Source organism: Notolepis coatsorum (genome assembly GCF_963971535.1).
Source record: "Notolepis coatsorum genome assembly, chromosome: 19".
In the NCBI taxonomy this organism is placed as follows: Eukaryota; Metazoa; Chordata; class Actinopteri; order Aulopiformes; family Paralepididae; genus Notolepis; species Notolepis coatsorum.
Genome location: NC_140183.1, coordinates 4,337,231 through 4,360,151, shown reverse-complemented (window position 1 = coordinate 4,360,151; position 22,921 = coordinate 4,337,231). Strand labels below are relative to the sequence as shown.

Sequence of the window (22,921 nt, the reverse complement as noted above, 5' to 3'; positions counted from 1 at the left end):
TTGCATTATCATCATTCATTTATTTATTGTCACACAGAGCAGAAGAATTTTCCCAAAACAAACCAATAGTATCCAGCTGCAGAACGGCAGATCAGCCACACTCTCAGACCCAAATAAATATATATTTTTTCTTTTTTAATCCCAATTTCTCACATTACATTCACCCTGAATATTGACGTTATCCAGGTGAAAAGTTAACTTCATTCAAGCGAGGCATTGCAATCCTTGACATAAATCATTTGATGAATAATTAAATCAAATGAAATGCGTTTGGGTCTGAGAGTGTGGATGGTCTGCAGTTCTGCAGCTGGATACTATTGGTTTGTTTTGGCAAAATTCTTCTGCTCTGTGTGACAATAAATAAATGAATGATGATATGCAATTTAAAACCAAAACTAAGGCCTCAGTATGAGTTTAAGACGTGAACATGGTCATGTTTGTTGAAAAAAAAAAAAAAAAAAATTATCGGATCGGGAAAGATCGGTAGATACTCAAAATGACATGATCGGGAGCAAAAAAACGTGATCGGGACATCCCTAATTAAAACCAAACTTTGGACCTCAATGCATTGCAACAACAGACACATTGTACTTTGAGTCCATTACACAAAAGATCATTCCCTGGATCCCTCGCACATCTAAAGCAAATCACACAATGTACTTGTGTCCGACCTCACACGGGGAAAAATAAAGGGTCACAAAAACATCCCCTTCTACTGTGTAGAATTAAAACAGTGTCACAACTCCAACTGAATGGAGTCCAATGTTAATCTCTTGTCATGTATATCTCTCGACAATGTCGAGATGTCAGCATTTACAATTACTCAGAAATGGTTGTCTGAAGAAGTCAGTCACCAAATAATACAAGAATACACATCACTGGCACGCTATACAGCCCGTTCACCTGTACAATATAATAACACACAATTAACAAAGACATTAATACACATCACTGGTACATTATAAAAACCCTTTCACCAGTATAATATAATACGACGGGAGTAGAATGGTTGTGTGAGCGCTACATCCCAGTGACTTCACCGATTGGAGGGTTCTCTCTGATTTCTAGCTTTAGGAGAGAGAGCGGTGCGTGTTCACAAACACTGCCTGAACTGCCCTGGGGCACAGGAAGAACATAATATATGAATTCTTAAAATTGGTGGCATTCCGCTTTAACCCTTTCACTGCCACACGACAGAATGTTAGCCCTTGACTATCACACAACCGACGGCGATGCTCCATCATTAGCCAACCTTCTGTATTGTCACAGTGACGGGGTTAACCGGCTGTCGTGTGGCAGTGAAAGGGTTAATGATAAACCCCAGGTCAGACAAGAGTCTGCCAGTTAACGCAGACAGGAAGCGATGTCATGTGATGTCATCCTAACACCTGACCTTTGACCTGCTCACTGTAACGGCTGTAAATATTTTTTTTCTCCTTCTTTTTCCGATTTTTTCTCCCATCCCACGGTTAGTCGTTATGCCAATTCCCAACACCCTTCCTGGTTGTTGCGTACTCCCCCCTACTGTTGGTCCGAGAGGCCGGAGACTGTCACATGCTTTCCTCCGACGCATGTGCAGCCAGCCGGCAGCCAGCCTGGCAGCGCAGATTCTCACCGGGAGAGTGTAACGTGTGGGAGGCCGCACTACCTCTCTCCAGATCCTACCTTCGCTGAGCAGGCGCCCCGACCGAACTGTAGGGGTCGCTGTCCACAACGCCCAGGACCCACCCACGGCTCCCCTCCCACTAACTCAGCCAAACGAGTTAGTATAGCGATCAGCCCGAGCCAAGGCAATGCTGACTCTCCGGGAGTCGAGACCGCAGCCTCTTGCATTGGTGACGAGCACAATCTCCGCTACGCAACTGGTGATGTTTGATCTGGCGTTAGGCGAGTTACCTTGGTGTTGAAGTGCTCGCTGATGCACCGCAGGCAGGATGTCAGAGTTACCTTGGTGTTGAAGTGCTTGCTGATGCATCGCAGGATGTCGCCGTCGATGCGGTTGAGGATCTGCTCCTGGGGGGCGTTCAGCGCCACCTGGCCGTAACACAGGATCAACGTACTCTTCATCTTCTCTACCTCCACGTCACTACGCTCCTGGGGGGGGGGGGGGGGGGAGAGAGAGAGAGAGAGAGAGAGAGACACACACAGAGAAAGTGAGAGGGAGAGATAAAGTGAGATAGAGAGATAGAGACAGAGAGAGAGGGAGAGAGAGAGATAGAGAGAGAGAGAGACAGAGAGACAGAGAGACAGAGAGAGAGACAGAGAGATAAAGTGAGAGAGAGAGAGAAAGAAAGAGGGGGCATGTTCATGTATATGAACAAGCAGGTATAAATATAACAGATGCTATGTCTTGTAAAAAGGTATCACACTTTGAGCAGGTATAAATATAACAGATACTATGTCTTGTAAAAAGGTATCACACTTTGAGCAGGTATAAATATAACAGATACTATGTCTTATAAAAAGGTATCACACTTTGAGCAGGTATAAATATAACAGATACTAGGGGTGTAAAGGTACACGTATCCGTACCGAACCGTTCAGTACGCGCTGTGTACCGAACCAATGCAACGGTATTTGCGCAAAGTGCCAGGTGTTCATCTCTCTCTCTCTCTCTCTCTTTCAACAAGTCGATTATTAATTTGTAGGGCTGACCCCTATTAATCGATTAGTCGACTAATCGGTCGAAAGGGGCCGTAGTCGACTGGCCAACCTCTTAGTCGAATATATAAAAAAAAAAAATTAAAATAAAAATTAAATATTATTATTTTTTTGTATCATTCATTCCAAAAGAAAAGAGGCCTAGAAGCGTGGCTAACGCTAATGGCACGCATACCAGAGGCTAACTGCCTACGAAAACAGGCACAGAGGCACTGAAAGAGGATTTCACCCATCTAATGAACACACTAGACTAGACAAATATCAAGATGTGTCCATCAGTGGACCAATTGCATGCTTTTGCAGAGGACAAGAAGCCTTCAGTCGACTCCTTCAGACATTAAGCACCCCCCACAGCCCAAATGGAATGATAAAAAAAAATCATTTTTTTTTTTTTTTTTTACCAATAGTCGACTAACGGCACATTTTGGCCAATCCTAGTCGACCATCCAAATCCTTAGTCGGGGACAGCCCTATTAATTTGAATATAGAATATTCATCGACAGCCCTACATAACAGTTACTGCACACTACACCACCCCTGAGTGGAACATGGAAAGCCAAACTCCCCCCCCCACTGTACCGAAAATCCGTACCGAGACTTCAAAACCGAGGTACGTACCGAAACGTGGTTTTTGTGAGTACCGTTACACCCCTAACAGACACTACGTCTTGTAAAAAGGTCTCATACTTTGAGCAGGCTGAATATGCCAGATGATTTCTTGAAGGCGTCCGATTTGCCAAACTCATCCAGCTTGGCCAGGGTGCCCTCCAGATGAGCGTTGGCGCACAATCCTATGCCTATGGCAACACCCTGGTAAAACCAAAACACACACACACAGACAAACTAGTACATCACTAATAATAACTAATGACTATACTGGTTCATAACCAGCACATCGCTAATACAGATGAATCTCTCTACTGGTTTATATAATATTACCCAAATAGCTGAACATCAAATAGAGTTATAAGTCATTAATGTTTAATTCAAACAGTATACAGTATGACAGACAGACAGATAAGAAATATAAGAGAGACAGATAAGATACATAAGATAGATCAGACAGACAGACAGACAGACAGACAGACAGACAGACAGACAGACAGACAGACAGACAGACAGACAGACAGACAGACAGACAGACAGACAGACAGACAGACAGACAGTACCTCTCTCTCTAAGGAGTCGTTGTGTCTGGCTGAGATGAGGATATCATGAAGTTGTCTCTTTACCAGCTCCTTATTGTAGCACTGCTGTAGAATGACCCCTAGACAACAATACATGAACCTCTACACACACACACACACACACACAATATTATATATATATATATTATACTGCCCTACAAAAGGCAAACAACAGTAACTGCAGAGTAGTGAAACAGAGAAATTACTTCACCGTTTACCTCCTGTCCTTCCAAAGGTATTGTTGGTACAACATAAGATCATATCATATAATAATAACTATACTTACTATAATATACTATATGCATGTATTTAGGCACCATCAATACTAGGAGACATACATTGCAGTAATGTCTTGTGTGTCACTGCGTGTGCAGTCACTGCCGTTAGCCTTTGTAGAGTAGTATAGGTTAAGGTGTTAAGGGGGCATCTCGTCAGAAAACAATACTGATTTATTTTGCACATAATCTCACACGCATCCAAAAACTCTAAACGGATTTGCACACATTTATTCCGTTTGATAGTTATTGAGAGTAAATTAGTCTGAATATGGCCGCCAGTGATGTCATCGGGGACATTGACACCTTGTGTTGTGTTAATTACAGCTCAATGAAATGATAAGGAAGCAGTCCCTATAAGGTATTGATATTCTTTTATTAACACAACACAAGGTTTCAATGTCCCCGGTGACATCGCCGGCGGCCATATTCAGACTAATTTACTCTCAATAACTATCAAACAGAATAAATGTGTGCAAATCCGTTTAGAGTTTTTGGATGCGTGTGAGATTATGTGCAAAATAAATCAGTGTTGTTTTTTTTTGTGAAGTACCTTTAACCTCTTAAGCCCTAGCCACATATTCAGAAAAGTAAATGGAAGATTGCTGTGCTTGTACAAGGTCCATTTGCATGTTCTTGGTATCTAGGGACATGTATGGACCTCAGGGAATGTATTCCCAGTGTGTGAGAAATATTGTGTCTGTTACTATGCTTGAGTAAATTGTAATGAACCAAAAGGAGAATATAAAGTCATTATTATTTTTCTTTGATGGTGAATAACTAACATTGACCAGACGTGAACAATTCTTGAGATCTCCAAGTGTACAAAAAGTCTAAGCAAATGAATAAAGGGCAGATGATTTACAGAAGTTTTGCCATCCAAATGCAATTTTAAATATGAATATAGAATATCAGGCCTAGAATGGGCGGCTAGGTGGTGTAGTGGTCTAAGGCACTCGCCACCAGTGTGGAGACGCTAGGATTCGCGTGTTCGAATCCAGCTCTCCACATTGTTTTTCAGTTTGGCTGGTCGTCCGCAGTAATACACATTGGCCGTATTACGGGGAGGGAAAAACTGAAGGGTGGGGATCGAACGTTGTGAACAAGCGACTCCTACAAGTCGGTTGGTGCGCCTGCGCAGTAGAATCAGGAAGTGTCGGGGGCAGCGTGAGCCTCCCACGCGTTACTCCTCGAACACTGAGAGATCGAGCTGCGCAGGTGAAAAGATGCGACTGCTGTTACCTCAAGTACCGGAGGGGACTTGTGCTATGTATGACTTAGTCCTCACTGCAGCCGGCTTGTGGGAGGCAAGAAACAGCGTTCGTGACAGGGGAGGGTTGAATTGGATGATACGAAATTGGGATGGGAGAAAATATAGAAAAATGGGAGAAAAAGTGGATCAAAAAAAAAAAGAATATCAGGCCTAGAAATGACCTTATTATGGCCAAGTCATACATCTATGGATCGGGCCAAATCTCCCCTTTCCAATAGCATTAAATCTGGATTTAGTATCACCAGGCGGCCGTTACTGGGCAGCAAAGACTGTGAATGAAATGTACTGTAAGTAGTACAGTTACTTTTGTATAATGTCCATAGCTCCGCCATTTTTCATCAGATTGAGATGCGTTTTTTTTCTAGACATTCACAGAAAGATAACGGAAAAAAGATCTATGTTGTATTTTATGGCAATAACGTTCAGGTTTGTTTGACCTGTGAGATATAATCACGAAAATAATGTCAGAATTGTTCGCAAAAAATATTTTCAGCAGCTTTCACAGAGGCTGGTGTGAGCTGGGTAGTGCAGTTTTATGAAATTTCAATGTTATTTCCTCACGTCTAATTGAACCCCTACATAACTACAAACGTAGTTCTGAAAATATACACTTTGACTGCTGTTTTGATAGGGTTAGGGTCTTTACTTTTGGCTACATTTGCTTGGAGAAAAAAAATGCAACATTAATTAATACAGACTGTATTGATCTATTTATGGCGTGAAATGAATCTCGACCGTTCAGGCTTAACTCATTCAGTGCCAGCTATTAGTCTTGGCCTTGTAGCTAACGTGCCATTACATATTTCCACTGTGGTCACTATGTTTGGAGAGCTATATCTATATTCTATATTATAGCTATGGGGACAATACTATAGTCATTTGACAATGACTTTCTTCCGTCCAAGATGCAAAAAAGAGATAATTTTTTTTCATGCAGACGTTCGTGCGTTATCCAGTGGTGAATAAGTATAATTTCAGAGTGATCCGGGATAATTCATGAAACGCTGAGTTATAGGGCGCTACGTGAATTCTACTAAAAGCATTGGCGTTTCTTGCCTGGACACGCTATTTCCAAATCAAATGTATAGGTATTATGTTTCATCATGAATGCATGAAAGGGGGGTGGGATCGTTTCTGATGCTTTGATTGCCAATAACGGCATTCGTTTTGAACACTAAAAACACTGATCAGCTGGATCGGTATGAAAACATTGCATGATCAAGCTGGAATTGACGTCAGATAGTCCTTACCTCTGATCGGGGGTATTCCAAAAATAATATTCCAATTGTTTGATCGCCATCTGGTCCATGACATAACCCACCACAACACATGCATCGGGGGCATTTGACGTGCTTCAATGCGATCGGGCGAACCGCTCGACTCGCCTGACCCAGAAAACTGCGCCCAGAGGGATTTGAACGTAACACAGGGTAAGATATAAAGTTTCAAAGGGTGCTCGATACTGCCGTCTAGCAGGATGCGGCCGGTATTGCACTTTGGCGATCTCAGACTAATTTCCTATGGTAACACCGAGGTCCCTGGATGAATAATGAATACAAATATTGAATAAAAGAATAAACTACCAAAACCCAAGATATCTCGGGTCTGGCAGCCAACGCATGGGCGAGTTAACCCGACTTATCTCGGGATTGGCAATTAAAGAGTTAAGGGGTTATGGGTTAAACATCAGGTTTAGAAGTATCATGTACTTACCTTCTCCTCTAGATGGTCGTTGTATGTGGAGAGGTATCTCGTCGCCTCGGCTGCCAGCTGACACACCCACTTGTCATCCTCAATGGCCACCAGGGTGTTGGACAACAGCTGGAACCAATCACATCGCAGACAGAAGGGAATGTGAGGCGAGCTCCCGTAGCTCACCGCGTATCTCGGCGCTATTTCTGCGTCGGGGACAACCGTGCTCGTCACGGATCTGGGGTACACAAGTTCGATTCCCGGACCCGCCGTATTTTCTCAGAGTGTCTTCCCCTACTCTACATCCCATTCAACCTGTTTCTGTCGGTCATGCTTGACCAGAAAAAGCGATAAACGCTAAAAAATAAAGTTTAAAAGAAAAAGAAGGGAATGTGAGCCAATCAGAACTTTAAAAAGGATGAAGCGCCACAAATCTAAACATTCCATTGACTTCCATAGTAAAATCGGACAGGAAAAAGTCACTGAAATGTCACCTATCTGTACTTTAACTTATGGTCACATTTTCTTTGAACCCTCATGGTCTGGACAACATAAGTCAACTACATATCCCATACTCTTGTTTGTATTCTAATGGAGAGTCCACTACACCTAAAATCCCATTACGTCCCATTTAAAGTTATGAAATGTATTGGTCTCTTTATACTTGGTGCTTTATTAGGATGAAAGTCAAAATAATTTCACAAATGACAGCTTAAGGGTTGCAGACAAAGGATTTGCAACCAAATGACAACTTTATTTATGTTAATTTATCTAATAACTTTTGGTCCTTTGAAATTATGGGACTATTTATGAAAAGATAAATAATACATGCATGGTTCACCTGCTATTGATGTAAACACCCTCAAATTAAAGCTGTGGTATATAAGATATATAGTGTGATGAGGATGTGGTATATAAGTTAGTGTGATGGTGATGATGATTATGATGAGGAAGAGGATTAAGATGAAGGTATAGAAGTTGACACCTTGAGCAGCTTGGCATCCCAATCCTTCTTATCCAGACTGTCTGCTGTCGACTCTGAAAACAACACATCAGAGAAGACAATCACACATTAGAGAAGAGAAGAGACAATCACACATTAGAGAAGAGAGAAGACAATCCTTATGTTTGTGCCCTGATCAGGCGTTCCTAGTGTGATATGTTATGTCTAGCTGTAGTTCCCTGTCCTGGTTTTGTAGTCCGTTTTCCGTGTAACCATTTGTAATCAACCCAGGTGTGTCTCGTCTCATCATTCCCTCATGTATAAGTGTTCCGTCTTCCCCTGCGTCTGATGCTGATCCTGTCTGTGCAGTTCTGTGTTTTTGTTTGTCATTATTTTATATTTCTTTCTGATCACAAACCATGGTAATTATTAATTAAATATCTTTTGTTGGTTACTTTGGCTACCGTCTTCTTATTATGTTACATTGACCAGACAACGAGCCTTCTTTCAGTCAATGGTAACGTAATAGTGTGTTATCGACAAAAATCCCAAGATATTTATATGAAGAGACCTGTGAGATGGACTGTGTGGATGACCACAGGCCTGTGGTCCCCAACACCTCTGGGGTCAAACACTATCTCCTCAGTCTCCTTAACATTTAAAACCAGACAGTTATTGTCGCACCAATTTACAAACCTCTGGATTTCCGAATAATAGTCAGCTAGGTCACGGTCATTCTTAATTAGAGCTAAAATCATTTGTATATAAGGTAAAAAGCACAGGTGAACTTACTATACCCTGGGGAGCTCCAGTGCTCAGGGTTCTAGATTCTGAATGAGTGGCGTTAACACCGACCCGCTGTGTACGGTTAGTTAAAAAGGAATGATACAATTATTTTTTTATCTCCCATCCCACTGTTAGTCGTTATGCCAATTCCCAACCCCCCCTTCCTGGTTGTTGCGCGCGCGCACCCCCCCCCCCCCCCCCTACTGTTGGTCCGGGAGGCCAGAGACTGTCGCATGTTTTCCTCCGACACATGTGCAGCCAGCCGGCAGCCAGCCTGGCAGTGCAGATTCTCACCGGGAGAGTGTAACGTGTGGGAGGTCACACTACCTTTCTCCAGATCCTACCCTCGCTGTGCAGGCGCCCCGACCGAACTGTAGGGGTCGCTGTCCACAAGGCCCAGGACCCACCCACGGCTCCCCTCCCCCTAACTCAGCCAAACGAGTTAGTATAGCGATCAGCCCGAGCCAAGGCAATGCTGACTCTCCGGGAGTCGAGACCGCAGCCTCTTGCATTGGTGATGAGCACAATCTCCGCTACGCCACCTGACCGCCATGATACCATTTTATAATGACCGCCATGATACCATTTTATAATGAAAGGGCAGACATTAAGCCCATTCAACTTCTCAATTAAAAGGTGCGGCTGTATCGTATTAAATGCTGAACTAAAATCTACAAATAAAAGTCGGACATAAGAGGTAGAGAAGAGAGGAGACAATCACACATTAGAGAAGAATCACATTAGAGAGGAGAATCACACGAGGAGAGCAGAATCACATGAGGAGAATCACATTAGAGAAGAGAGGAGAATCACAGAGAATTAAAGGCATCTAATAATTTATCCTTCCCATTATATACTTCTGGATGTAAATGTATTTTTAAATCCTACCTTCTAGTCATGTTAATATACATTATATAAACATGTAGCTTACCTGTACTGCGTTTCTGAATGCACATTTTAAATCCTACCTTCTAGTAGTGTTAATATTAGGGCTGACCTCGTCTAATCGATCTAAAGGAGCCGTAGTCGACTGCCAACCGCTTAGTCGAATGCAATATTTTTTTTATAATTTATATACCGATATTTTCTTTTTTTTTTAAGCAAAGAGGCCTAGAAGCGTGGCTAATGCTAATGGCGCACATACCAGCGAGGCTAACTGTGAAGAAAACGGGCACAGAGGCACTGAAAGAGGATTTCACCCGTCTAATGAACACACTAGTCGACAAATATCAAGATGTATCCATCAGTGGACCAATTGCATGCTTTCGCAGAGGACAAGAATTGATTGAAAATTGTATTAACAGATTGCAGAATGGGTATAATACAGTACAGCTCAATACACACAATTGTTAAGGGGATGTGGGGGGGGGGGGTAACTGTACATTGGATTATCGACAACCATACTTGGTCCCAAGAAGAAGGTCTCGTGTATTATTGGGTTAGGACATTTACTGTACATTGGAGGGGGTTGAGGTAGGACATTTACAGGGGCCAGTTTCGGATTGCAGTCTCCCGTAGATACTCTTTGAGAGTGGTTTTGAAAGTGGGTAGTGATTCACATTCCTTTACAGCTGTGGGTAGGGCGTTCCACATTGATGTGGCATAATTGCGAAACATGTTTAGTCCCTTGTTTGAGCCAAATCTGGGTTTAACATGATTTGTGGAGCTCTGGTGTTGTGGTCGTGGTATTCACTGACCTTTGGGAAGTATGTACATGGGTACCTTAGTCGTGTAGTGTATCTTGTAGACCAGGCCCATTGCAAGTTGCTGTACTCTTGTCGTCTACTCTTAGCCAGCCTTCAGTCGACTCCTTCAGACATTAAGCACCCCCCACAGCCCAAATGAAATGATAAAAAAAATATATATATATACATACCGGTATATATAATTATGAATTTCTTTGCATTAGGGTGGGTAGTCGACTATCGGCAAATTTTGGCCAATCAAAGTAGACTATACAAATCCTTAGTCGGGGACAGGCCTAGTTAATATACATTATATAATCATGTAGCTTACCTATACTGTACTTCTGAATGCACAGTTTTAAATCCTACCTTCTAGTAACGTTAATATAATCATGTAGCTTAACTATACTGTACTTCTGAATGCAGTTTTAAATCCTACCTTCTAGTAGCGTTAATATAATCATGTAGCTTAACTATACTGTACTTCTGAATGCAGTTTTAAATCCTACCTTCTAGTAGCGTTAATATAATCATGTAGCTTCCCTATACTGTACTTCTGAATGCACAGTTTTAAATCCTACCTTCTAGTAGCATTAGTAGCGGCGGTATGTCTTTCTCCCAGAGAGTCTCAGTTTTGGGATGGATGTTGGAACTGAGGACATTGAGAAGAGACAGAGATGGAGTGCCATGACCTCGGCTACGGAACGGGAAGGCAGTGTTCACCTAGAAAACACACACAAGCGGGTATCATCAGAAATTATATAATTATATTCACCTACTACAGGACCAGTAAAATGTATTCTACAACATGTTACTCGTTAGTCTTAATGACCAGTGTGATCACATTTTGTCTACCGTTTGTCTCGACAGGTCTACCGTTTGTCTCGACATGAACGGTCGCAGAATATCCAGCTCTTGCTGTTCCCATGGAAACCAACAACAAAAATCAGCAAAAAGAAGATATACAGGAATATTTATGTATTTCTTGCTCGCCATACTTTGGATTACAGACGTGTGCCTGAATTCAGCACAGAATCGTCAGGAAACGGCGGTGGAAGGCAACAAACGCGCAAATCTACAGTCCCATTGTGACTTTTACCTGTTAAATGGCTCGGAGAGTAAACATCCGGCTATTGGAGCGGCAACTATTCACAGACTGTTGACGGCGAATCCCGAAAGAAAGAGACTACCCCCGACAGGCAAGTTTGATAGAAAATCGATGTTTTTATTGTATTTGCTCCTGTCTGGAGACATTCATCAGAACCCAGGACCTGTTTTAACGCGCCAACAGGCGAAGAATCAACGGCTCATCCTCACACCGTCAATAGCATGCATCTCCACACCGTCGCCGGCCCAGGACACAATGGCCAGCGGATGCACCAACCGACCAGCAGGCGGCGACATCCCCTCACCGAAGCCCAAGCAGAGGAGCCGAGATGCAAGAGGGAGAGAGCTTGCAATCAGGGGACTCATATCAGCGCGGGACGTGAGCACCAGGGTTGACTCGGCTAGCCCCGCCAGGACAGCTAGACTAACCGATCCACCCCCCCTCCCCCACAACGGAGGGCCTCCAGACACATCTGAGGACAGCAACCAGCCCCCCCCCCCCCACGTCGCGGGCTTTCACACCGACCAAATACACCAGCAGAGGACAAAGGATCATCCCCACCCCCCCTCCTAACATCAATGAACACAGGACCCCATCCCCCCCTCCCCACCTACCGCCACAAGATCAACCACACACCACAGTGGAAAAACAATTTGAACTAGACGACATTAATGAAATAACAAACTCAAATGGACTTCACATATTTCACTTAAACATAAACAGCTTGAAACCGAAATTGGCTGAAATCAGACATTTGTTTCTAAACGGTAAGGCAAATATATTATGTTTCACAGAAACAAAACTTGACTCATCTGTTCAGGATCCAGAGATAGAAATCGAGGACTATTCAATCATCAGGAGGGATAGGAACCAGTATGGAGGTGGTGTCTGTGTGTATATACACAAAGATACCAAATTCAGCAACCGTACTGACCTTAACCATGACGAGATTGAAACTGTATGGATTGAAATCTTATTTGAAAGGGCAAAATCAGTACTAATAGGCACAATCTATAGACCACCAGAACAGACTGGTTTTTATGATACTCTGGATGTGTGCTTAGCTGGAGCTGAGGATGCGGAAAAAATTCTTATTGGGGATTGGAACACGGATATGCAACAAAAAAATGCACCCGTCTTCAAATCCTTCAATAGGTTTTGTGATCTGCACGGCCTCAGCCAACTAATCACCCAACCCACAAGGATATGTGAATCAACTCAGACTACCATTGACCTCATACTGACCTCTGACAAGTCCAAGATCTCCAGTAAAGGGGTTATAGCATGCGGGTTAAGTGATCATTACATGATATTCTGTACCCGCAAAAAGCTAAAACTAAAGGCTGGCTGTCACAAAACAGTCACATCTAGAGACCTCAAAACCTACTCTAGCGAGGCCTTTAACCTTGAACTGGAGAGTCTGGACTGGTCAGATGAACTCAATGGTACACTGGTTGAAGAAACTTGGCTTGGCTTCAAAACCAAATTTTCATCAATACTAAACAAAATGGCCCCCCTAAGAACCACCAGGGTAAAAAATCGCGCTGAGCCATGGATGCACACTGAAATACTGACCGCTATGAAAGCCAGAGACAAAAAATGCTCTGAGTTTCGTAAAAGTCAGTCAAAGCTTACCAAAAGCACGAGCAGTGAACTCCAAGACCACGTGACTGAACTCAAACTAGAAAGAAACAGACTAAGAAATGACGTAAACTCCATGATCAAAACTGCAAAAAAAAATTTCATCAATGACAAAACCGAGGAAAACAAAAATAAACCACGTGAACTTTGGAAATTACTCAACAATCAACTAGGCTGCAGTAAAAAACTCAAAACCAGGTTCTCAAACATAAACATAAAGACGGACAACACGCTCATCACAGACAAGCTGGATGTAGCCAATTACTTAAACACTTTCTTCACAAACATAGCCACAACACTGGTAAACAAACTACCCTCCCACTCAGGGCAGTATGGGGTAGAACACATAGTAGCATACTACATGAACCTAGGCGTCCACAAAGACGACTTCAAACTGGAAATAGTAACTACAGATGAGGTACTCAAAAAACTGAGCGCCCTCCAACCAAACAAGGCCACTGGCCATGACAACATCCCCTCCAAATTCCTCAGAGACTCAGCAGCAGCCATCACCCCAGTCATCACACACATAATAAACCTCTCCATAAAACAGGGACACGTCCCCAAGGACTTCAAAATTGCGAGAGTAACACCCCTGCACAAAAAGGGCAGCAAATTAGACCCGGGTAACTACCGCCCTGTTTCTATCCTTACATCCATCTCGAAAGTCATGGAAAAAATAGTATACGAACAGATCGAAAAATACCTCGCGGAAAAAAATCTAATCTACGAATTCCAATCTGGCTTCAGAACATCCCACTCCACTGACACATGCCTTCTCTACTTGAACGACCACATCAAACAAGAGGTGGACGCGGGCAAATACTGCGGCATGGTCATGCTGGACCTACAAAAGGCCTTCGACACTGTCAATCACACCATTCTGATTGACAAGCTAAAAGCAATTGGTTTTGATAGTTTATCAGTGAGCTGGATACAATCCTACCTGGAGGGGAGGGAACAGATGGTGGAAGTAAACGGTACCCTATCCCCCCCCCTCACAGTGAGCTGTGGTGTTCCACAAGGAAGCATACTAGGACCGCTACTATTCCTAATTTATGCAAATGACATGTCGTCAGCTTGTGACTGCAACTTGTTCCTGTTTGCGGACGACTCAGCCCTGCTGGTCTCTGACAAGAACAAGTTACAGGTTGAAAAAGCCCTCAGCTCGGAACTAGGCAAAATCTGCATATGGCTCGCCGACAACAAACTATCATTACACATGGGCAAAACAGAGTCCATTCTCTTCGGTTCAAATAACAAACTCAGCAAGACTGACGACTTCTCGGTTACAGTGGGTGACAATATTGTCACAAGGAAAGATGAAATTACCTACCTGGGTTCCATCCTAGAGGCTAATCTTTCCTGTGACAAAATGGCATCCAATGTAATAAAAAAAGTCAACCAACGAACGCGATTCTTGTACCGGATCTCCTCTCTGGTAAACAAGAATACCCTGAAGACTCTAGCAGGAGCACTCATTCAAGGGTACTACGACTATGCTTGCACCTCATGGTACCAAAGCACCTCAAAGGCACTAAAAAACAAATTACAAACATCTCAAAACAAGCTAGTCAGACTACTACTTGACCTGACTCCTAGAACCCACCTCACCCCTGCCCACTTTGACAACCTAGGATGGCTTAGAGTAGACGACAGAGTACAGCAACTTGCAATGGGCCTGGTCTACAAGATACACTACGCGACCAAGGTACCCATGTACATGTCAAAATACTTCCCAAAGGTCAGTGAATACCACGATCACAACACCAGAGGGAGCTCCACAAATCATGTAAAACCCAGATTCGGCTCAAACAAGGGACTAAACACGTTTCGCAATTATGCCACATCAATGTGGAACGCCCTGCCTAAAGCTGTAAAGGAATGTGAATCACTACCCACCTTCAAAAACACTCTCAAAAAACACCTACGTGAGACTGCAATTCGAAACTGGCCCCTACAAATGTCCTAACCTAGTTGTACAGTAAATGACCAAGTAAGGCTTTGTCAACATTCCAATGTACAGTGTAAAATGTGTGTGTGTCCCCTACCCAACCCCCCCCCCCCCCCCCCCCCCCACCTCCAATGTACAGCCCTCACCCAACCCACCCAACCCCACCCCACCAACCTCCTCCAATGTACAGTTTCTACGCCAAATGTATATACACTCCTTTTCTGGACACTTTTGTATCACAAACAGTACTGTATTTGCAAATCTGATATGTCATAAATGTATAGATGTAGCAGTACTGTCTATCTGTATGTCATATATGTTATGATGAATTGAAAATGGGGGACCCTGGTGGAAACAAGACGAAAGTCTTTCTCTGGTCTGCATCCCCTTAACAATTGTATGTATTGAGATGTACTGTACTGTACCCATTCTGCAATCTGTTAAGAAACTTTTCAATCAATCAATCAATCAATCAATCAATCAATCACATTACATTATTACTTGCTCTTCATAGTAAGGCTGCAACGATTCGTCAACGTCATCGACCATGAAATGTAGTCGATTTGCATATTCATGATTGGCGCATCGTATTGTTGTTACTTGTAGCCTTTTGTGGTGGAAATGGGTGACATTCAAAAAAAAAAAAAAAACATGCGCAACTTGTAATCCAACTAGTGCGCAATGAATCACGTTTAAAATCTTAAACCACTATTCGCGATTCTGCCTAGAGCCAGGACTTCGGTGTTTCACGTCAACTCCAGCTGTAAGGGAGGGGCTGAGCTCGATACCCCCACCTTAAATTTTAGAAGCTATGACAGCTCTTCAGCCCTGCGTTCTAAAGCCCTGAGCAGCAACAGGTCCAATGAGTCCAACATGCTATACATCCTTGCATAGTCTGCCATAAGCTATTCTCCCTCTCTCTCTTGTGTGTGTGTACATTTACTATAGGCAACTCTGTAACACTTTATAATAACACTCAGTTATAAGACCTTTAAAAGGTATTTGTAGATAATGAACTAATCATGAACAAATCATTTATAAACATTTGTAAATGATTATTAAATCATTTATAACTATTTGTATAACATTTACAAATTAGTTCTACATTATTTATAACTCATTATCAACATTGTTTGTACTTGATTTGTTCATCATTAAATAATGTTGTTTAATGTGTAGTAACACATTTGTAGATGCTTTGAAAAATGGATATGAAAAAACGACTATACTGTACCTCCATTTATTTGTTCATGTTCAACAAATGATTTGCTAAGACATTCATAAAACATCTATAAATCATTCGCAGATGCTATTGTGTGCCCTAATCTAAAGTGAAGCCTATTCATCATTAACAAATGTCTAATAATTTGTTTATTTGTGGACTTTTATGAATACACACGAAGCAATTACCAGACTTGTCTTTTCATGTTTAACAAATGATTTGTTAAGACATTCATAAAACATCTATAAATCATTTGCAGATGCTATTGTGTGCCCTAATCTGAAGTGAAGCCTATTCATCATTAACAAATGTCTAATACAGTTCATTATTTGTTTACTTTTTCATCACCCGTTACAAATGTTGTAGACAGCTATTTTTTTTTTATTAACATAAAATACATCTGCATAACATAATAGTGTAACATGGGGGGGCACTAGGACCCAGGAGTACCCTGGCCAGGTATTGACAAGAGTATGTAGAGGAAGTACAACGCAAGTGAGACTTGACTTCGACGTGTGTTGCCGTCTGTTGAATGGAAGCACGATACATTAGCAGAGCCAAGTTATTCGTGCTGCCCCACGCTTTTAAGGTATGAACAGGCTAAACACCTTTTTTGTTGGTAAATCTATTCCATCATTTCCGACCTACAACTCTTATATGTTGTGTAGACGTACTTGATGTGGTGGGCGCCAACGTTACATTTGAATTATGCGTTTGTTCCTAATGTGTGCTCAGTATATTGTGGTATGTGATGATGACGCGACACACGAGGGTAATAATTATTTGTATTTTCTGGCTGTATCGGCGCCTATACAGCCTGAAAATACAAATAATTATTACCCTTGTGTCATCATTAAGTGCTGTCATAATCAGTTTACATGAATCGGATGTTGCAGGACAAAAAAACGACTAAAGATAATGCTGTAATCCTACTGACTCCGAGAGGCTGGGAGCTTAAATACATTTTATCTAAGCTCTCAGAGTCTAGTATGAAATGTAACAGTGTCTAGTATGTAATGTAACAGTGGTTAACTATAGTCTACTAGTACAGGGTTCAGCGACCGTTTTGATTAAAAGTTCCATTCAAAGTGGCACCACATCAAAATGTAAATCTAATTATATTACATCCATATAGGCAATGTGCATAGCAATAGTTTTAATAACCATTTTCCTCATAATTATATAAGAGCGTTATACAAGAATGCTGCAGTCTTTATGAGATGCGTGCTCGCCCCATAGCTGGACACATTCAGCCTCGTCTGCCTCATCCTTTAAAGTTCTCATGTTTGGTCTCAAAATGGCATTTAACACTCGGCAAACAACAACAGACTGACCCTTCTGATTGGCTCCGACCCTGAAATATCCCTGGTATATCAGTCAAACTACCATAAATAACAGGCTGTGCAACTGCCAACGGCTGTGAAAGAGGTACTGTAACTCGACATGGGGATGAGAGGACACTTCAACATTTCCAAAAAGGTTCCTCTCTTACACACTTGCTAGTAGTGTGCCATTGGTGGCACTCGTGCCTAAGGTTGCGGACCCCTGGTCTAGTATGTAATGTAACAGTGGATAACTATAGTCTAGTATGTAATGTAACAGTGGTTAACTATAGTCTAGTATGTAATGTAACAGTGGATAATTATAGTCTAGTATGTAATGTAACAGTGGATAACTATAGTCTAGTATGTAATGTAACAGATAACTATAGTCTAGTATGTAATGTAACAGTGGATAACTATAGTCTAGTATGTAATGTAACAGTGGTTAACTATAGTCTAGTATGTAATGTAACAGTGGATAACTATAGTCTAGTATGTAATGTAACAGTGGATAATTATAGTCTAGTATGTAATGTAACAGTGGATAACTATAGTCTAGTATGTAATGTAACAGTGGATAACTATAGTCTAGTATGTAATGTAACAGTGGTCTAATTATAGTCTAGTATGTAATGTAACAGTGGATAACTATAGTCTAGTATGTAATGTAACAGATAACTATAGTCTAATATGTAATGTAACAGTGGATAACTATAGTCTAGTATGTAATGTAACAGATAACTATAGTCTAGTATGTAATGTAACAGTGGATAACTATAGTCTAGTATGTAATGTGACAGTGGATAACTATAGTCTAGTATGTAATGTAACAGATAACTATAGTCTAGTATGTAATGTAACAGATAACTATAGTCTAGTATGTAATGTAACAGTGGATAACTATAGTCTAGTATGTAATGTAACAGATAACTATAGTCTAGTATGTAATGTAACAGTGGATAACTATAGTCTAGTATGTAATGTAACAGTTAACTATAGTCTAGTATGTAATGTAACAGTGGATAACTATAGTCTAGTATGTAATGTAACAGTGGATAACTATAGTCTAGTATGTAATGTAACAGTGGATAACTATAGTCTAGTATGTAATGTAACAGTGGATAACTATAGTCTAGTATGTAATGTAACAGTGGATAACTATAGTCTAGTATGTAATGTAACAGTGGATAACTATAGTCTAGTATGTAATGTAACAGATAACTATAGTCTAGTATGTAATGTAACAGTGGATAACTATAGTCTAGTATGTAATGTAACAGATAACTATAGTCTAGTATGTAATGTAACAGTGGATAACTATAGTCTAGTACAGACCTGGGCATTGTACGGCCCGCGGGATGATTCTGACCAGCCCGCGAAAGATTACATGATAATAAAAAAAAATAAAAAAATATCTTTTTTATATTTTCTTTTTTTTTAACTTTTTTCTTTTCATGTCAACGTTCACACGCACAATATACGTTTAGGAGACATGCTCAGAAGATGTTGGTTCTCTTTGGATCCACCTACATATGTGAACAGACATTCTCAGTCATGACGTTTACCAAGTCCAGGTACAGATCCTCTCTCACTGATGAACATCTGGCAGCTGTGCTTCGCATCTCCACCTCAGACATGCAACCTGACTTTGATGGACTTGTTAAAGCTCAACAGAGACTGGATTTCTCACACTGAATGAAAAAAAAAGAACTGAAGAACACTAAAATGTGGAAATATAACAAGTGAAATGGGACACTTGATATTTTTTTTTCTTTTTTTTGCACAGTTCTGAAAACATTAAATGTTTAATATAGGCATGTAAAGTAAAAAAGGCTACAAAACTGGGACACTTTTCTTTACACAGTTCAGTGACATGTCTTGTTTATTTTTGCTATTATGATGTGATGTCTTTAGAAAGCTAAGAAAATCCTTGTTTCAATAGTATATGAAACTCAAAATGCCCTTTGTTATTAATGTTTCACATTTTGTTTATCATTTTGGAAATAAATTCTATTTGAATAAATGATATTTTTGAAAGCTAACCTCACCTTTTAATTGCCAAATAATAACATACACTCTTACCAGGGGTCAAAACAATGCCATTTACTGCTTTTTATATAGAAATAAAATGTATATTATGCATAATTGAGTTTGGAATTTTGGCCCGGCCCCCCAACATATTTTCAGTTGCTCATTCGGCCCCCTGGGAAAAATAATTGCCCACCCCTGGTCTAGTATGTAATGTGACAGTGGATAACTATAGTCTAGTATGTAATGTGACAGTGGATAACTATAGTCTAGTATGTAATGTGACAGTGGATAACTATAGTCTAGTATGTAATGTAACAGTGGATAACTATGGTCTAGTATGTAATGTGACAGTGGATAACTATAGTCTAGTATGTAATGTAACAGTGGATAACTATAGTCTAGTATGTAATGTAACAGTGGATAACTATAGTCTAGTATGTAATGTAACAGTGGATAACTATGGTCTAGTATGTAATGTGACAGTGGATAACTATAGTCTAGTATGTAATGTAACAGTGGATAACTATAGTCTAGTATGTAATGTAACAGATAACTATAGTCTAGTATGTAATGTAACAGTGGATAATTATAGTCTAGTATGTAATGTAACAGATAACTATAGTCTAGTATGTAATGTAACAGTGGATAATTATAGTCTAGTATGTAATGTAACAGATAACTATAGTCTAGTATGTAATGTAACAGTGGATAATTATAGTCTAGTATGTAATGTAACAGATAACTATGGTCTAGTATGTAATGTAACAGATAACTATAGTCTAGTATGTAATGTGACAGTGGATAACTATAGTCTAGTATGTAATGTAACAGATAACTATAGTCTAGTATGTAATGTAACAGTGGATAATTATAGTCTAGTATGTAATGTAACAGATAACTATAGTCTAGTATGTAATGTAACAGATAACTATAGTCTAGTATGTAATGTAACAGTGGATAACTATAGTCTAGTATGTAATGTAACAGTGGATAACTATAGTCTAGTATGTAATGTAACAGTGGATAACTATAGTCTAGTATGTAATGTAACAGATAACTATAGTCTAGTATGTAATGTAACAGTGGATAACTATAGTCTAGTATGTAATGTGACAGTGGATAACTATAGTCTAGTATGTAATGTAACAGTGGATAACTATAGTCTAGTATGTAATGTAACAGTGGATAACTATAGTCTAGTATGTAATGTAACAGTGGATAACTATAGTCTAGTATGTAATGTGACAGATAACTATAGTCTAGTATGTAATGTAACAGTGGATAACTATAGTCTAGTATGTAATGTAACAGATAACTATAGTCTAGTATGTAATGTAACAGTGGATAACTATAGTCTAGTATGTAATGTAACAGTGGATAACTATAGTCTAGTATGTAATGTGACAGTTAACTATAGTCTAGTATGTAATGTAACAGTGGATAACTATAGTCTAGTATGTAATGTAACAGATAACTATAGTCTAGTATGTAATGTAACAGTGGATAACTATAGTCTAGTATGTAATGTAACAGTGGATAACTATAGTCTAGTATGTAATGTGACAGTTAACTATAGTCTAGTATGTAATGTAACAGATAACTATAGTCTAGTATGTAATGTAACAGATAACTATAGTCTAGTATGTAATGTAACAGTGGATAACTATAGTCTAGTATGTAATGTAACAGATAACTATAGTCTAGTATGTAATGTAACAGATAACTATAGTCTAGTATGTAATGTAACAGTGGATAACTATAGTCTAGTATGTAATGTAACAGATAACTATAGTCTAGTATGTAATGTAACAGTGGATAACTATAGTCTAGTATGTAATGTAACAGTTAACTATAGTCTAGTATGTAATGTAACAGATAACTATAGTCTAGTATGTAATGTAACAGATAACTATAGTCTAGTATGTAATGTAACAGTGGATAACTATAGTCTAGTATGTAATGTAACAGTGGATAACTATAGTCTAGTATGTAATGTAACAGTGGATAACTATAGTCTAGTATGTAATGTAACAGTGGATAACTATAGTCTAGTATGTAATGTAACAGTGGATAACTATAGTCTAGTATGTAATGTAACAGTGGATAACTATAGTCTAGTATGTAATGTAACAGTGGATAACTATAGTCTAGTATGTAATGTAACAGTGGATAACTATAGTCTAGTATGTAATGTAACAGTGGATAACTATAGTCTAGTATGTAATGTAACAGTGGATAACTATAGTCTAGTATGTAATGTAACAGTGGATAACTATAGTCTAGTATGTAATGTAACAGTGGATAACTATAGTCTAGTATGTAATGTAACAGTGGATAACTATAGTCTAGTATGTAATGTAACAGTGGATAACTATAGTCTAGTATGTAATGTAACAGTGGATAACTATAGTCTAGTATGTAATGTAACAGTGGATAACTATAGTCTAGTATGTAATGTAACAGTGGATAACTATAGTCTAGTATGTAATGTAACAGTGGATAACTATGGTCTAGTATGTAATGTAACAGTGGATAACTATAGTCTAGTATGTAATGTAACAGTGGATAACTATAGTCTAGTATGTAATGTAACAGTGGATAACTATAGTCTAGTATGTAATGTAACAGTGGATAACTATAGTCTAGTATGTAATGTAACAGTGGATAACTATAGTCTAGTATGTAATGTAACAGATAACTATAGTCTAGTATGTAATGTAACAGATAACTATAGTCTAGTATGTAATGTAACAGTGGATAACTATAGTCTAGTATGTAATGTAACAGTGGATAACTATAGTCTAGTATGTAATGTAACAGTGGATAACTATAGTCTAGTATGTAATGTAACAGATAACTATAGTCTAGTATGTAATGTAACAGATAACTATAGTCTAGTATGTAATGTAACAGTGGATAACTATAGTCTAGTACAGACCTGGGCATTGTACGGCCCGTGGGATGATTCTGACCAGCCCGCGAAAGATTACATGATAATAAAAAAAAATAAAAAAAAATCTTTTTTATATTTTCTTTTTTTTTAACTTTTTTCTTTTCATGTCAACGTTCACACGCACAATATACGTTTAGGAGACATGCTCAGAAGATGTTGGTTCTCTTTGGATCCACCTACATATGTGA

The 22,921-nt window shown here is 39.9% G+C and overlaps 1 protein-coding gene across 1 annotated transcript in view; it reads right to left on the bottom strand.

The window, feature by feature from the left end:
* mroh1 (maestro heat-like repeat family member 1) overlaps positions 1–22,921 on the bottom strand; it is a 92,562-nt gene that overhangs the window by 34,700 nt on the left and 34,941 nt on the right. Inside the window, exons 16-21 of the mRNA XM_084336920.1 lie at positions 11,084–11,225; positions 8,074–8,126; positions 7,110–7,217; positions 3,831–3,950; positions 3,349–3,471; positions 1,948–2,094 (exon numbers count right to left, since the gene is read on the bottom strand). Of these exons, the coding sequence (XP_084193046.1) occupies positions 1,948–2,094; positions 3,349–3,471; positions 3,831–3,950; positions 7,110–7,217; positions 8,074–8,126; positions 11,084–11,225 (693 nt within the window). The remainder of the gene's footprint in view (positions 1–1,947; positions 2,095–3,348; positions 3,472–3,830; positions 3,951–7,109; positions 7,218–8,073; positions 8,127–11,083; positions 11,226–22,921) is intronic.